The sequence below is a fragment of the Ambystoma mexicanum genome, chromosome 1q (genome assembly GCF_040938575.1).
Source record: "Ambystoma mexicanum isolate Mex_15411 chromosome 1q, UKY_AmexF1_1, whole genome shotgun sequence".
In the NCBI taxonomy this organism is placed as follows: domain Eukaryota; kingdom Metazoa; phylum Chordata; class Amphibia; order Caudata; family Ambystomatidae; genus Ambystoma; species Ambystoma mexicanum.
The window spans coordinates 1,198,788,351-1,198,805,380 of NC_090922.1; the positions used below are offsets into that span (position 1 = coordinate 1,198,788,351).

The window sequence follows — 17,030 nt, forward strand, 5'->3', positions numbered from 1 at the left end:
AAGCGTGCCTCTAATTACAACATGACTCTGGTGACTGGCAGTGGGCCACCGCCTGAGGAGGAAGACCTCACTCCGCACGAGTCAGTCGTTGCGGGGTTCATACCACCAGGAATGGTCGAAGGAGTGGGAGAGATGCTGGACTTTGATGCCCCGTCCAGTGAGTGTTGTTGCGTGTTTGTCAAGGCCATGTGTGTTTTGCTTGTGCGAAGTGTTGTGCTTGACTGCCACTACATGTCATGTGTACATGGTTCTCATGTGCAAGTCATGCAATGCTTCACTGATGCGTGCCTGCTGTGCAGAACAGTGGACATGTAGACGGGGACTGTCCTCATCACCACACTTGCACCCTACTCACATGCTAGTCACCCGGCTGCCCCTCCGGTCCATGTTCCAGCTCACTGGCCCTTCTGTATGTAGCCTGGGGTGCCTTTCCTCTCAGCACTGGGACTATGTCATTGCATGACTGACGTGCATGTGTCCTCTGCCTGCATGCAGGTACTCCACGTAGGCATGCGGGTACTCCACGTAGGCATGCTCCCTTGCCCCTCCACCCCCCCTGCTCCCCAATTTCACCATTGCACTGGTGTGCATCATGTTGGCGTACTGCAATGGCCTATTCAAGACTCCTGTGTACATGCAACCTTCCACCAGCCAATCTGCCAGACTCATGCAGTGGGGTACATCCTCTGTCCTTCATGCAGGGTGTCTGACTTGGACTGTGCAGATGGCACATGCTCTGCAGGGACATGAGTGCCTATTCATGCTCCATGTGCATTCCATGCATGCCCCTTGGTGTCCGTGACTGGATGATCATTGTAGTATGTGTCCAGGATGACCTACATTTCATGGCATTTGATCATCCATTCTATGCCCACTCTGGCTCAGTCCTGCATCACACACATGTTTAGGGTGTCACAGTCTGTGTGGGGCACAGGCCTACCCCTGTTTCAGGCCCACTGACTCTGTTCAACTGGTGTAGTGGCTTCTGCACACATGGGTGTACTACTGAGGGTTCATCATGTGTCCTGCTTACTGTCCCATCCTCATCTGCTATGTTGTCAGTTGACTCAGATGATGCAATTGATGCTAGTCAACACTGTCTGCCAATACACAGGTCTCTAGTCACCCTTTTGCTGCCATGCAATGCATCTCTGCATTTTCACAGGGGGAGGGGGGTTTGATTGTAGCCATGCAACCCATTGCATGCACATTGCACGTGATGCCTGAACTTGCCCTTGCACTGCCTTCACGTTTATTGATACACATCATGATGTACTTGTTCATGTAGATAGTGGGTAACGTACACATGTTCTGCACTGCATCAACCCACTTCTTAGCCGTGTTACACCGTTCTACATGCCTACTCACTGATGCTATGTCAAAGTGACCTGACATGCATGCCAGGTTCTCATTTGTGTGTGACATGTCTGCTTCATGTGTTGGCTGTCTGTGTGATATCTATGTGTGTGTGTGATGTGCTTCTGACATGTGTACTAATGTTATTTTTTCTCCACTTTTCAGATGATGACGCAATGGAGCCAGAGGATGGTGTTGTCATGCCAGACACAGGTTTGCTATCACACCAGCAACCCGGCACAAGTGGGGGTCGTGGGGTGGTAGACCACGAGAACCCACATGTGTTACAGACCATCTTGTCTATGGCTGGCAATGAGTCTAGCCCGAATGATCACTCTGACGACAATGTCGAGTTGGATGTGCATCGGGTCCATTCGTCAGGGGTGAGTGATTCTGATGTGGACACTCCTCTGTCCGCGACACCTGCACTGAGGGGGGACCTCTGCCTGTGGTGGGGCCTCTGCCTGTGGTGGTTCGGGACACAGGGTCACACGTCACACCAGTTGCTGATGTGCCTGGGGGATCACGTCGATGGAGGAATGTAGTCCTGCAGCCGCGGGCGGTGCCAACCCAACAAGGACGTCGCCTCCTTGGGCCACGCATATTTCAAGCCCAGCAACGCGGTGGCCGTGCACCACTGGGGTATACTGAGTGGGAGCAAGCCATGGTTGCCAATTCAGAACACCAGGGGGCAGCAATTGATAACATTGCTGAGAGCATGGAACGTGTGGCCCAATCCAGGCTACCCCATGCTAGGCAGGTGGAACTCCAGCAGCGGGCAGCACAGTCCACGGCCCGCTCGCTCACGGCTGGGCATGGCGGCCTCAGACAGGGCACGCCGGGCTGAAATGGTGTCTTTGCGTCAAGCAATTGCTGCTCACGCACAGGCACACATGGATGCCATGAGGGTTGAGTATGATTCCCTGAGATCTACTCTGGGTGTGCTCTTGATGTCCCAGTGGAAGCAGTCAGAGGAGAGGTTGGAGCAGCTAGAGAGTACCATCTCGGCTGAGCTACGTGCTTGCCGGGAGGTATACCAGTTGTCCAGCCAGGCCATACAGGAAGAACTCTGTGTTACACGTGTTACCTTGCAAGAGGAAGCACGCATATCACGCGAGGTTCTACATGCTGACCTATGTGTCATCGCCGCACAGAACCATGCTCACCCGTCCCGCAGACTTGCTGCCGACGAGGGGCAAGCTGCGCCTAGGCATGGTCATGGTACTGTGCCACGTCAACCTTTTTAGCCAGAGGGTGACTTGGACAACGAGATATCTCCCACACAGGTCGGGCTGCGTAGGCGTTGAGCCCATTGAGTTTTTTCTTTGTTTCAACATCATCTCATGTGGGTGTTGAGGTGCACCCTGTACCTCCCCCCTCCTGGGTGCCTTCCCCCATCCCTGGGGTCGTATGTGCCATTTTTGACTTTTCTTGTTAGTTTAGTTAGTTAATTTTGTTTTTGATAGTTAGTTTAATTAGGTAATGTAGGTTTTTTATAATTAGTTTAATTAGTTAATATAGTTTAAAATTGCTTGTCTATTATGCATTCATGTGACGGTGTGGTGCTTTGTGGCTTTTGAAAGCATCCACTGTCTGTTGCAGCTGGGCCCTTCAAGCTTGTCTCGTGTATGTGTTTGCATCTTGGGGTTCTGACTCACATAGGCCACTCCTGCTTCCCTTATCTATGGGCTCGCAAGGATGGTTCGGTGTAACAAACATTTACACAAGGACTTTGGACTTTCGTCATATCTGTGGCCTGTCCGCTGCTGTACTACTTGTGTTAACGCCCCTAGTGGGGATTGAGTGGGTTATATCCACGGCATGTCTGTAATCTATTTGGGTGAGTACATGATTGATGTGTCCATTAATTGATGTGGATAGTGATGTATGTTATTTTCTTGCCTGTATATGTACTTGATGCACTTCATGCTGTAGACAGTAGCCTGCACCCTTTGCCTGTCAAAGTCACACTGATGGTGGGAGGAGTTCGGATGTAGGTCATTAACATGGCCCAGTGACAACCAGCATGAAGACACACACACAGGGAACTTTCCAGCAGTATTAATATGTTTTATGCCCTTTCTGCAGGAAAATAAGCCTCCAGACTAGCTTTGGCAGCAGACACAGAGCCAAGTACTGCAGAAACCTGGCCACGTTCGGTGGTGCAGGCGTGCGCATGTGTACCCAAGCAGAAGCACAGGGCTTGTGCTCAGACGTCAAACAGAAGCAGACGTGTTTCCAGGGGCTCCTACAAGGTGAGCAGCACAAGGGGCCACACCGCAGCCATCCTTCCACCAGGCCACTTGCACATGCATGCTAAGTAGCGCCAGTGCTGGAGAGCTTGGCCAGATATTGTTGTAGAAGCGCACAGTACAGCTAAAATGCGTTGAGGGACAAATGCCAAGTAGCTTTACAAGTTGTCAGGGGCACACGCAGGAGCCGTCGCACATATCCTCCAGCTCCCCTGTTCCATAGAAGCGGAGTTGTTAGCGCAGCAGCATTCCGAGCCAGAAACTTATACAGCCCACAGGGACACTCAACGAGGCACAGACTTGTTTGCAGTGCATATCATTTGCATGTGCAAATTGCCACTTGCACTACCTATTGTAATCCACGGCTGCCAGAACACGACTTGTACTGAAGTCGCACCTCGCTATACGCGTCTAGCAGGTCACCCAGGGACCATTCTATCATGTGTGATTCTTGGCGCATTGGTCTTCCATTTACCGCACGCCCATGTCCGCCTGCCTTACTGCATTGACAGTGTATGAACCATCACAGGGGCAAGCTAACGTGTACGTACATAGCAGCAGAAAAGAGTGTTTGTTTGTGGAGAAGTCACTTACTTTAGGGCATGAATGGTGTTGTGCGTGTTTTGTAAACACACACAGAGTAGTAACTCACGCTCTCTTTGCAGCATTGAACTGATCCTGTTACCGGACCTGAGAGTGCGCAGGCAGGAGGCCAGCACTCACCCCAGAGATAAGTCTCTCTTTGTCTTGCATTTTACTCATTTCCTACTATGTGCATGTAGAACATGGTTTCTCTGATTGAGCATGTGTTATTGTCAATAGTTGTATTTTGTATTTTGACTACTTTCCCTTGCCAATCCAACTCCCCTCTCCTGCCCCTCTTTCCGGTTATCCTGAATACCAATGCCTGTCCAACCAGCGAATCCCTGACCCTCTTTCCCCGCCGGGGTCTCGGAGGCCTGTGTAAGTTTTACCTTGCAGGCGCCCAGACCATGGAGGGGGTGGTTGGTTCGTGCCACTCCTGCGCCTGGAGACTGGAGCTGTGACACTACCCATCAGTTGATGCATCCTCATTGTATGTTGTTTCCGGAAAAAGGTACCCTTCCTGTTGAACCATTGTAGAACTGTGCTACCTTGGTAGTTCTATCATTCTGCTTGTACATATGCCAGGACTTTTTTTTCCACTTCAAGTAATCTACTGGAGACTCTTCCAGGGTATTTTTGTGCCTAGAGGCTTTTTCCCTGGTTTGGGGGTTTGGTTCCTTGGAGTGTTCTGCGATTTCGTATTTTGACCAGTCAAGGAGGCCTCTGAGGGGGCTGGACCCTATTTACATGCAAGGTGGAACATGAAGACCAAGGGGTAGGGGGATCCTGTAGCCAGGTAGACTAAAAGGGAGAAGGCACATCCCCCAGACACAGTTGTTCAGAAGGTCATGGTGATGTGTAAATGAGGGAGGGCCTTTTGTTGTAGGACAGTAAGCCTGGGCTACAGTGTTTGGGCACTCTCTAACAATGCCATTGTGAGGTACTATGTACATGATGTGTTCTGCTGGTCAATGGTTGTTCCTGTGTTGTATTTACTTTTCAGGTGTCAGGGGATTTTTGTGGTTTGACATGCTGGGGTGTACACATGGGCAATGTTCACATGTGATGTGTATAGGACACTGAGGGTCACTTGATTTCACATGCATATATTGAGTGCATGTCCCTACTGACACACACAGTTGCACAATGCTCCACCACACGTACAACCACCCCTCCATGCCCACAGGTGCACATATATTGCCTTCTCGGGCACGCTGTGTCCCTGCAGCGCATGATCAATTACCATTTGGGGGTCCTGGACATGCGTCAATGGTTACATTTTTTTATTTGTCCTTTTGATGTGATGCTCAAGGTGTATCGCCAACACAATGGCTGCTCACTGTGCTGTGTGCTGAGCAGTGTGTAGCAGGAGACACACACAGCACACAGGTTTGAGAGTGGCGATTTTTCCTTACTCAATGTGCATGTGAACAGGCATTCAGTGCTGTGTTCAAGCTACCACTGGTGGACGGCTTTTGTGTATGACTTGGTATGTGTGGGAGGTTGTTGGTCAGTCATTTCATCTGATTCCATGTCAGGCATCATTGTCTCCGGCCACTTTCCATTTATCACATGTCACTTCGTATACTATTGGTCATGTGTTGGGCTTTTGCTGTTGCATGCCATGTCATGTGTGGCAGACAAGGGTGATGTGGTTTGGGAGGGTTTGGGCGACATACCAGGGATTGTCATGGCCTGTTTTGCAGGGGGGTGTGATACACACCTTACATGTGATCCTTTTGGTCACACGGGATTGGTTATTTTTAAGTAGCTAGGGATGCACACAATGTAGTACTTCCATGGCAACATCCTCAGGGTGGTAAGGTTGTGACAGTTGACTGTCTATTTGTCATCATCGATTGTCACCTAGTATGTGCCAGGCCTGTGTGCACTCCGCAGGGGTGGGAGTTTAGGTGAAAAATGTGGCCACAAGCTGGGTACGGGCTGCTTCGCCACTTGCCCTTTCCCCTCCCATGGGCAGCGCCTGTGCCTGTGGTTGGGGATGTGGGGGCAACACCATGTCCACTGGTACGCCCTGCCGTGTTGCAACATTGTGCAGGACACATGCTGCCACAATGATCCTGCACACTACTGGGGGTGCATATAGTAGCTGGCCGCCAGAGCGGTCAAGGGAGCGGAAGCGTGACTTGAGCACTCCGAATGTGCGCTCCACTATGGCCCTGGTTGCAATATGGGCAGCGTTGTATCTTACCTGGGGTGGTGTGGTGGGGTTCCGGATGGGCGTCAACATGTGGTTTCTCAGAGGGTCAGCACTGTCCCCTGGGGAGGTGATAATGGTTGTGATCAGTTGGGTTTGTGTATTTGTCTGTGTGTGACATGCATGCATGTGCACAGGAATTTGTACTCACCTAGGAGCCATGTGTCGCCATGCTTCCCAGCTTCCAGGGCCAGCTCAGGGTTGACATTCTGTATACGAAACTGTCAGGGTAGTTTGCATAGACAAAGGTGATGATTCCCTTTGCATCGCATACAACCTGCACATTGATGGAATGCCAGTGCTTGCTGTTTTGATAGATGTGCTCAGTGGCCCTAGGTGGACGTAGGGCCACATGGGTGCAATCTATGGCACCAAGCACTTTGGGGAGGTGTGCCACCCTGTAGAAGTCCTGGCCCACGGCCTGCCTTTCTGCGGGTGTTCTGGCCATGTATATGTGCCTGCGGACTGAGTGGCACGCAGTCATGATTGACAACACCTGGTGTAGGCAGCGTGACTGCATGGCCTGTGAGACCCCCCCCCCCACTATGGCAGTTGTCCGCTGAAATGACCCAGTGGTCAAAAAATGCAGGAAATTGAACACCTTCTCCAAAGGGATAAATGCTTGGGAGCACAGGGTGGGGGATGTAAGGTCATATTCCCACTCCCTGACCAGGTCTAGGATATGAGGTGGAAACCTATACCTGCCATAGACCTGGTCGTCAGGCATTGCAAAAAGGCTGGTCCGGGGCAAACAATTGCGGGGCCTGGCTATTCTCCTCCTCCTGCGGTCTACCACGATCAGTGCTGCGACAAATGGGGCATTCATCGTAGCTGTATGTACGTGTTTGTTGTTGTGCGCACTTTTATACTGTGCGCGGGGACGCTTCCGCCTGCCTTCGTGTGGCGGACGTGTTGACGCCTGTGCGCATCTTTTAGCGTGTGTGGGTTTCCCGTATTCGATTCCATGAATACGTGTTGTTCGCGTGCGTGTGGGCGTTCCGTGTATTTCCCTGCAGTACTTCCCCAGTTACGCCTTCTTTTTCACACGTTGTTCCCCATTCTGCGTGTTACGCCCCATGTCCCGCCCCCTTTTTGGTGTGTGCACCGACGTTGTGCGCTTTCACTTTGCGCATCGCGCACAGCGTTTGGGATGTTGCTGTGACGTGTACGCCCGTGCTCGCCCCACTCGGATTTGGCGCACATCCCGCTGTAAACACGCGCAGGCCCTTCCATGAATAGCACGCGTGCGTGTGCGCTTGCTTTTTCACGCTTGCGCCAAGATTTTTGGCACACATTTTGTTCCATGAATCAGCCCCTTAATGTCTTGCCACGATATATAAACATGTTTCCAAATCCATTTGTAAGGCTACAATATCTACGTCTACGCCTGAACCTACTCCCATTAAAGAATTCAACAAAGGTAGCAGGCGCCCCTCTCTCGGAAGAACAAGTCATGATAACCTGTTCAGTGGTTGTTAACCACATTGAGAGTTCGCAGCCATCTGCTTTTTGCTCACTGTACCTTTCACAGATGGGAAATATCCTCTCTGAACAAGAGTACCACCAGCAACCCCATACATGTGTTTCAGCCTTGTTGGGCATAATCAGTGAGGTGAAGCTGAGCCTCTCTAAGCACAGTGAGCAGGGAGTCCACGTCTGGTTGCCCCCAGGTAACCTAGGGTGACCAACCCCAAGTTCCTTCCCATTAAATCTGCGGATAAGTGAGAGGAAAGGAGCAAATATCATTCCTTTATGTGGATTATGCCGCCAGGAAAATGTGATTGAATCCATTCAACATCTGCTTTTGAGCTGTCTTGAGGTATCGGCTGAAAGAGAACTGGAAATGGGTGAAATCCTGAGGCAATACCGCTGTAGGTCTACAGAGGACTGGTGGCGGATGATAATTGAGGGGAAAAAACACATCTTGTATTAGCCATGGGTAAACATTTACTTCTAATCCAGGCAAGACTTGAAGAAACTGTCCAAATAACCAATACTTGAGCTTATAAGATTTGTCTTGTACCCAAAGATGTTATCTGGCTTAGAGAATTGTTAGACTATGTGATTTTAATTTTGTCTTAATTTTAATTTATTTCTTCATTTGATCTCTTTATGATATTTGTTTTTTTACTCCTATTTCTTTTTCCCTTTTTATCACTTTTCTTTTTTGGCCTAATTTATTTTATGAAAGTAATGAATTTGTTAACTTTGGCAAAAGGTTTTCTAAATTGTAAAACATAAAAATGCCCAAAAAATAAATAAATAAAGAGGCATTAATGGATTTGTAGTCTACCTCTTGGTTTGTGTATGTGTTGTACACAGTGTGTAGCATAGCTAGTCTCTATGGCAGCTCCTGGATCGCCACTCGGTTCAGGCACCACAATCCCCAGCAGGTAGTGCTGCAGTCACGTTAAGCTGTACAACGGCAGCCCGGCTGAAGAAGTAAATAGATGCTGCCAACAGAGCAACTTCGCTACTCAATACGGCTTTTGTCAGCCTTTTGGGTATCCACTTACTCAAATATTTTCCTTGCATTTATCAACTTTGGCTATGCCCCCTGGCATCTGCTTTGCTTCACCCTGAAATGGTTTGTATTACTACAGTGCTATGGCTTCTTCGAGTACCTGACTTTGGCTTCTCCTCGCAGACTGCAATATAGACTTAATTTCTTCTTTTCTTTTTTTATTTATTAGGTGTTTGGTTTAATATAAACCTTTTACCCATGTACAAAAAAGGAATAAAAACTGTCATTTCATAGGGCCTCATTACGACCCTGGCGCTAAACTATTAGCACCATGGTCCATGCCGGGGTCCGCCATGGTGAATGGCGGAATTACTGCCCCATTCCAAGGTTGGCGGGGCGGTAATTCCCCATTCACCATGGGCCCTTCCCCATTCCCATTTTTTCCCCATAGGGCTCAATGGGAATGGGGAAGGCGCTAAGTACGGTGCCGCAAATTGCGGCACCGTACTTAGCACCAAGGTCCCTTTGCGGCACCCTACTTTAACGGCTGGTAAAACCAGTCGTTCAGGTCGGGTACCACAAAGGGACCTCGTAATTAGGCGCTAAGTGTTTAACGGCGCCGCAGCCTTTTACGGAGCCGTTAAACACTTAGCGCCTGGGTCGTAATGAGGCCCATAGTCTACAATTTACAATACACGTATAGGCAGCAAAAATACTTTAAAATACATTTTTCATTAAAACACATTCCAGGCATCTAAAACCCCTTATCATAATCATGAATAAAACATCAGTAGTATACAAAAGAGACACTCCTAAAACTTAGGATGACCCTTATTTGCACTCTCCATCTAGATGAACACCTTCCCCTTTATTTTACTTACACTCGCTTGAGCTTGTTTTAGTACAGTTTTGCATATAATTTCTAAGAGGCCCATTCACAGTCTCTACTGGCACAGAAGATATCTCTTACATCACACCGAGTCCAGCCCTCTAAATATATCATCAAGAAATTTGGTCAGGGCTATTATCATTGACACTCTCACCACAGATGAATAAAGTCCACCAATCATCCATGGTGATTGTTTTAATTTCCTCAATAATCTTACCCAAATAAAATGTTCTTTTGTCTGTTAAAGCAGGGCAAGATAATGATAGGTGTCACAATCTAGATTCCAAGTTTTTGCAAAACCTACAAGTTGAATCTGTTTCCTTCCATTGCCTCCTTGCAATTAAAATGTCCTTTGTAGGATACAGATTCATATGAAACCGTCAAAATTGTGATCTGTACAAACTGCAAGGAAACTTCAACAAGCACTTGGGCAAGATATCATAGTTTCGTAATTCTGTGTGAAATTTTGATAGGACTTAAATTGCGATCTCTGTTCCAATGTTTCCATCCAATCTTTTCTCCATAATTTGGATTTTACTGCTATTGAGTTAGCAAGTAAAATGTCCTCAGTTGTGTCTAAATCAGATATTATGGTACAACATGTCATTCTCCATTCCTCTAGAATCGACTCGCTATGGTTGGTCATAATCTCCCTTGCCAAGCTGAAACCTCTTACAGAACAGCTTGATATATATTTCCGGTATAGTGAAAGAGACTTCCACAAAACCATTGCGTAAAGCGAGATGAGGCAACAGGTATTAGCCCCCATGAAGTTTTGACAGGTAGGAAGATGGTGTTGCCGCAACACCTACTATACAGAACACATAAGCAGACACTTGTGAGTGCATCTACAGTTCATGAATACATGGATGAACTGAGGAAGCATTTACAACATGCATTTGCTTTTGTGCAGCGGAATCTAGAAAAGGCTGCTGACAGTGCAAAGTCATATTATGATAAAAAGATATCAGTGAACGAGTATGGTGTGGGGGATCAGGTGTATACATTTCATTTTGGAAAAGGTAAACAGAAAAATTCTAAATTTCTTTCAGCCTGGAAGGGGCCATTTCGAATTATAGATAAGATTTCTCCCGTGGTGTACAACATTTTGAAAACTGAAGGTGAGACAGCAATAGAACAGTTTGTGCGCGTAAATCAAATTAAACCATAGCACCCCAAACATGAGGTAAAGAGGCTTGAGCGTGTAAAAACAGATAAAACCACTTAAATACATGAAAGAAAATAAATGAGTCTAGTCATAGGGCAGTGACAGAGAAGTAAAAATCGAGGTGATTGATTATTGTGATGGACTACAAATACTGTGACATATATATATATATATATATATATATATATAAAACATGTTTTTTTTAAATGGGGGCTGAAACTAATGGAGTTATTTTACAAAATTCAAATGTGTTAAATGTTGAATGCTACTTTATGTATGTTTGTTTTCTCTCTAACATGTGCTTAATTTCAGAAGGCGAGAGGAAGAGGGCGAAGTGATAATAATAGGTACCATGATGTCAACAGCCAATGCCATTTCAGTAGGGACCCTGAGTACTAAAGCACAACAACTGAGAGTCGACTTATAAATGATACAAACAACTTTGGATGGAATTAGGGGGGGATTGGATGAACAAATAAGGTTTATAAATGAAACTGCTATCGTATTGAATGAACAAGCAGATATAATTCAACGGACGACCAAGTTAATTATTAAGCATAACCGAACATCGAATGAGATCCTGAATATAATGAATCCTGTTGATAGATTGTTGGCGAATTTCATGAGGGAAGTTCAAACTGCAATTTCACAGTTGATTCGAGGACATATACCATTGTATTTTGTTTCACAGGATATTATTCATCAAATGATAGAAAGGTTGACCAGGAGGGAGATTGATGTGGTACAAGTGAAAATTGCATTTGAAATGGGCAATGCAATGCCCTTATATGTGGATTGGAAAGGTTGGAAATAGGGTTTTTATTATGCATCCCATATATAGCTCCTGAACTTATTTATCAAACTAAGTGGGTACACAATGTGGGATTCTGGCAGGAAAATAAGTTTATTAAAATCAAGACTCCAGAAGTGGTGGCATTTCAGTCATGGGAGCCTGAGGTTTATTTGATCCCAAATTTGGAAACCTGTGTAAAATTTAAAGAACAAAATTACATGTGTCCAGGTAAACCATTTATTCCTGATGCTACGGACGCTATTTGTGGTTTGAAATCTGACCCAAGTATATCAGGAGGATGTGAGGTAGTTATTAGCAATATGGGGGGTGAAGAGTTGGCACAAGCTAAAATTGTCAAAGGTAAATGGTTGGTCAGCACCTGTATGAATAATCTGACGATAATCCAATTGAATCATGGAACATTTGTTGTCAAAAAGGTGAAATATAATGTGTTTTACTTACAGGTTCCAAAGAACACAATTGTTTCAATTGGAGGTTTAACATTATTTCACATTACAAATGATATTTCGGAAAGCCAAGTAGAGAATATTGAATTTTTTCAAAGGGATGCATTTCCAATAGACCCGGATGTGGAGTTCTTATTGAATCAGAAAGAAAAGCATACTGTGAAAATGAATTTGAGAAAAAACAATATCACAGTTAGTAACCTGGGTATAATAGAAGTGGAAAAGTTTAATTGGGGAACCTGGGGGGAACACTCGATGGTGGGTTTAGCCGTTGTGGTGCTAATAATGGGAGGATGGTTAATTGTTTTGTCCGTAAACGTGAATATGTTGCTCATGATATTAGCTACAACAGGAAATGAAAGATATCCCAATATGCATACATTTAAAAAAAAAGAAAAAAAAGAAAAAGAGCACAATTTGATTTTCTTCTAATTGTGGCTTGGACCACTGCAAAATTCTCAGAAAAAGGGAGATGATGTAGTATAATTTATAGTGTTTTGAAGTATAGCATTTTATTGCCAGCAATAATGTGGCACATATAGCCAGCCCTATGTTGCTAGTGTAACATATGGGTATGCAAATGGAGACAGGCTGTAGATTTAAAAGTCATTTTTTTATTTGAAATCCCTAATTTACAGGAGACTACATTAGCTGTCTAATTGACTGACTTAATTAACAAATACTAACACCGATACTAACTCAATAACATTATAATGTGCTCTCCATGTGGAAAATGAGGCAGAAGAGAAGGCTCTGACAGTCATTTTTAAACATGCATTTAGATTTTTTTTTTATTGCCCTCTCTGTTCACTGTGTTGCAGGAAGCGAAATCTGCATGCCAGGAAATGAGTTTAGATACAGTTTCTTACTGTAAAAGTCGAGCTATTGTTGAAAGAAGGAGGATACGGTATCTTGAAATTGATTGGTGACACGTAAGAATGGGGGGATGCAACAGAGGTTTGCTGGACAAGGTCTGACAGAACGGAGTTCAGATGGATTTGGCTGAGCTATCGTGAGGAGTTTGCTTTGGCTGAGCTGTGGAGACGGAGCATCTGAGACTGGCTGTGAGGCAGGTCCAGTCTCACTTAGCACGGCTTGAGAACTGCAGATTGAACTGCATGTTCTCGCTGTGCACTTTAATCCTTCAAGATTAAAAAGAAAACCCCGGGCCCATTCCTCGGAGACGAGCGCAGGAAGGTCGCGTGTGGGAGAACTACAGATAGCTGGTAATTATCAAAGTGAATGGAGATTACTGCGACTGCTGTACGAATGACCTAATATCAGGCAGGCAGAGTAGCAATAGGGAATCCCCTGTGTTTAATTGACACGCTGTAATGTTGCAAAGCGAATGTTCTTTTGCCGTATTTTTTTTCTTCTTGTTACAGATGATGCCAAGTGGATCTCATTTTGCTGCTGTACATTTTTCTGTTTATTTCTGTAAAACAGAAGGGTGAGGTGTTATTTTGAAATGCAATTGTTTATAATATAAGTATAATGTACATAAATCATGTAGAGTGTCTTTGTTTTGTCTTTTTCTTTGGTGCATCTAGTATAATATTATAGGAAATGGGGATTTTTTTTTTTAGGTAATACATGTGTCATGTTTCCCATGCAGATGAAATAATAACACTAGCAATTATAAAAAGCTGTGTGCGTGTTTCCACTCAGTGTGGTGTTTGAGTGGAATATAATACAATAGATATTGCAGGGCGTACATGAATCAGCAAAGAGGCCTATGGACAAAATAGTTCACTAATGTATATAAATTGGTGATAATACCACAGGTTATTGTGAATACTTTATGGAAACATAGTTTACTAATGTATATAAATTGGTGATAATAACACAGGTTATTGTGAATACTATATGGAAACATAGTTCACTGGTGTAGATAAATCAGTGATAACAGACACAGATGGCACTCTATATGAAAATGTGGTATTTCTGAATAATGTAAATCCAAGACTCTCCATAGATCACAGAAGTATTATAAGAATAAGGAAGGTTTTGTATAATGGGGTTATAATGAAGGGAAGGAAAATCATGCTCACCACTAAGTAATTTACCACCAGAAAATACCACCAACAAAAATATATACCACTAAATGATCCTATATAATGTAATAAGGAATGGTCACTGAAAGGAATTAAGGCCAAACCCAATCTAAATGCAAGGAGTAGTCATCACCAAATTACCATTATTTTGGCGGTAATAAAATACTGCCAGACCCCAAATCTACACAAAATACCCAACAAGTCCCCATGGGGAGCTTCAAAACTCTCCTTCAGATGAGACCTTCGAGCACAGGGCATATGGTATATGGAGTTGAGAAAAGGTTTTCTGCGCCATATGTCAATATAGCAATCACCTTCATTTTATAGAAGGACACCACTGGTGCCAATGAGAATCGACAAAACCTTCTCAGTAGAATTGAGACCTGAGAAGCTAGATTTTTGGCTTTCGTTCTTAAGCGATAGAGCCTTAGGGTGCCATTCTGCCTAATGTTTAATACCATTTCACAAATAAATAAAGGACTCCACCTTAGTCACTTTTTCTTGATTGAAGCTCCAGGTAATGGTTTTAGCTCTTCTACCGACAACTGAGTGGGGTACTAAAACTTTTGTTTTTGCCAAGTTGACCCTTAGCTTGTTTTTCTCAACGTATTGCTGTAAAGTGTTCAGTTTGTGCTATAACCCAATTGGTCGATGAGTACTAGGTCATCTGCGAAAAGGAGATGTCCCACAGGCATCCTCGGGGGGAATGTTCTGAACCCTCCCAAGGAATACACCATATAAGATATGAATACATTAAAAATGGCTGGGACTAGGAGACCTCCCTGTTTCAAGGCTCACCTAGTCACTACAGGTCGTGACAGATCGCCCACACTGTCCAACCTTACATACAGGAAGGTGTCTGTGTAGAATGCCCTAATCCCCTGGACTAGACCCAATGGACACCCCCATTTCATTAATTTTGCCAGGAGGATGTCCCTGCCTACGGAGTCGAACGTTTGTTTGAGATCGACAAAAGCAAAATATGTTCTCCCATTCTTTATGATAGAACAGGCCTTCAATATGTTTAACAGAAACACATTAACACTTGTGCCAACCTCTTTTACAAAGCCTTATTGATAAAGATCGTATTGCCCAGATCCTGACACCCAATCCGACAACCTCTCTAAAAGCAATGAAGCAAACAACTTGCCCACCACATCAAGAATGGTGATAGGGTGATAGTTCTTAGGGTCCTCCCTAAATTGGGACAACAATTGATGATTTCTATGAAACTTGCATGTTCTTGATCTGGTAAATAGTGAATAGAATCAAGAGAAAATCTGGCCAGGCATTAACCTCTTCCTTTAACATTCTGTTGGTAATTCCATCCGGGCCAGGATCCCTTGAATTACTGGCCATTTATTATCAGGGCATTCAAATCCTCTTTATCATGGAGAAATGACCAATGAGCCAGTACTCCATCTAACAGTGGCTCGTAATTCTCATCTAATATACCAAACAAGGTTGAGAAGTGATATCTCCAAGCCTCCTCCGAAACCACGTTTAGTTGCTTAGCCTTTTGGGGGGTCCCAGCAGAATTGATCAGTTGCCAAATTGCTCTCAGGTTCTTATCTTGAATTTTCATCAACATACTCTCAACATTTTCTTGCATCACAATACGCCTGTGAGCTCTTACCCAGTTTTTGGGTCTTTGATGTCACCCAAATCTAATGTTATCATCTTCAGATCAGCTCTTAGTTCCCTTTTAGACATTACCAGGGCGATGTTATAAGTATGTTTATAGGAAAATTATTCCCTATTACCCATACCCACGGAGACAGTAAAGTCAACCAGAAATGGTGTGTATTCAATAGAGGACAATGTATTAGGATTCATTTGGTCCCTAAAGCCTGCAGGCAGTCTATACTGCAAGGACGCTCTATTGTGTGAGTACATCCTTAAATGGTTGCACTCTTGGATGACCTCAATCGTCTTTGTGGAAACCAATCTAGTGGCCATATTCCACATGGGCCAGGTCATTTGAAGGATGTTGTGATCACTGCTATTTGAGTGTAACACTTCAAATCTAGTTACCACTGGTAGAATGTTTCTACTTACAAAGATGTAATCGAGTATTGCGCTCTAGGCTCCCGGCTTCCAAGTCGAACAACCTGTAATATTGCCTTCAACATATTCCATACCAGGCACACTTGACAGATACCTTAGAGTTTCTCCTGACAACCAAAATCTGTATGAAACTGTAAGGCTGTTGGATGGAACCTACCTCAATTTCTAACCCACATTTGAAAAACAAAAATTGGTGAAGGACCCGAATTGGAAATCACCTTGTGCAAAGATATGCTTGAAGCCTCTTGTACTCCAAAAGCCTCTTGTATTCCAAAAGGCCAAGCTCACCATCTCTAACTCAGGTGAGACCTTCAGTTAATCTTTTTTCTTATTCAATAACAAGGCCTGTGGTAGCCAAGCCCATGATAATTGGATCTTCTGTTTATGACTTGGTTTTCGCTTCCTCTGTAAAGCGCAGTCTGTTCTGGATTCAGCTCTTGCCCAGGCGGATATCTCCTAAGGACTTTGTTTTCATTTTGGAACATTCAACCTCACTTCACTCTCCTGGGTTGGGTCACCTCTCCTTCCATTCCATTAGTATTCCGTCCTTGTGCCACCCGGGTCAGGCCCCTTGGTTGTGTCTTTTTGTTTTCATCCCTAATTAGGGGAATTGGTCTCCTGGCGTCTGGACTTCTGCAATACTTCCCACAATCCTTTTTTGGGTACCAGCCGGTAAGAGGAGGAGGGGGAGGTTGGATCGCAAGACTTACTCTCCAT

At 44.9% G+C, this 17,030-nt stretch overlaps 1 protein-coding gene across 1 annotated transcript in view; it reads left to right on the top strand.

The window, feature by feature from the left end:
* Positions 1-9,122, top strand: part of LOC138561353 (myb-related transcription factor, partner of profilin-like) — a 94,791-nt gene extending 85,669 nt beyond the window's left edge. Inside the window, exon 3 of the mRNA XM_069642760.1 lies at positions 9,105-9,122. Coding sequence (XP_069498861.1) covers positions 9,105-9,122 — 18 coding nt within the window. The remainder of the gene's footprint in view (positions 1-9,104) is intronic.
* The last annotated feature ends 7,908 nt before the right edge of the window (positions 9,123-17,030 follow it).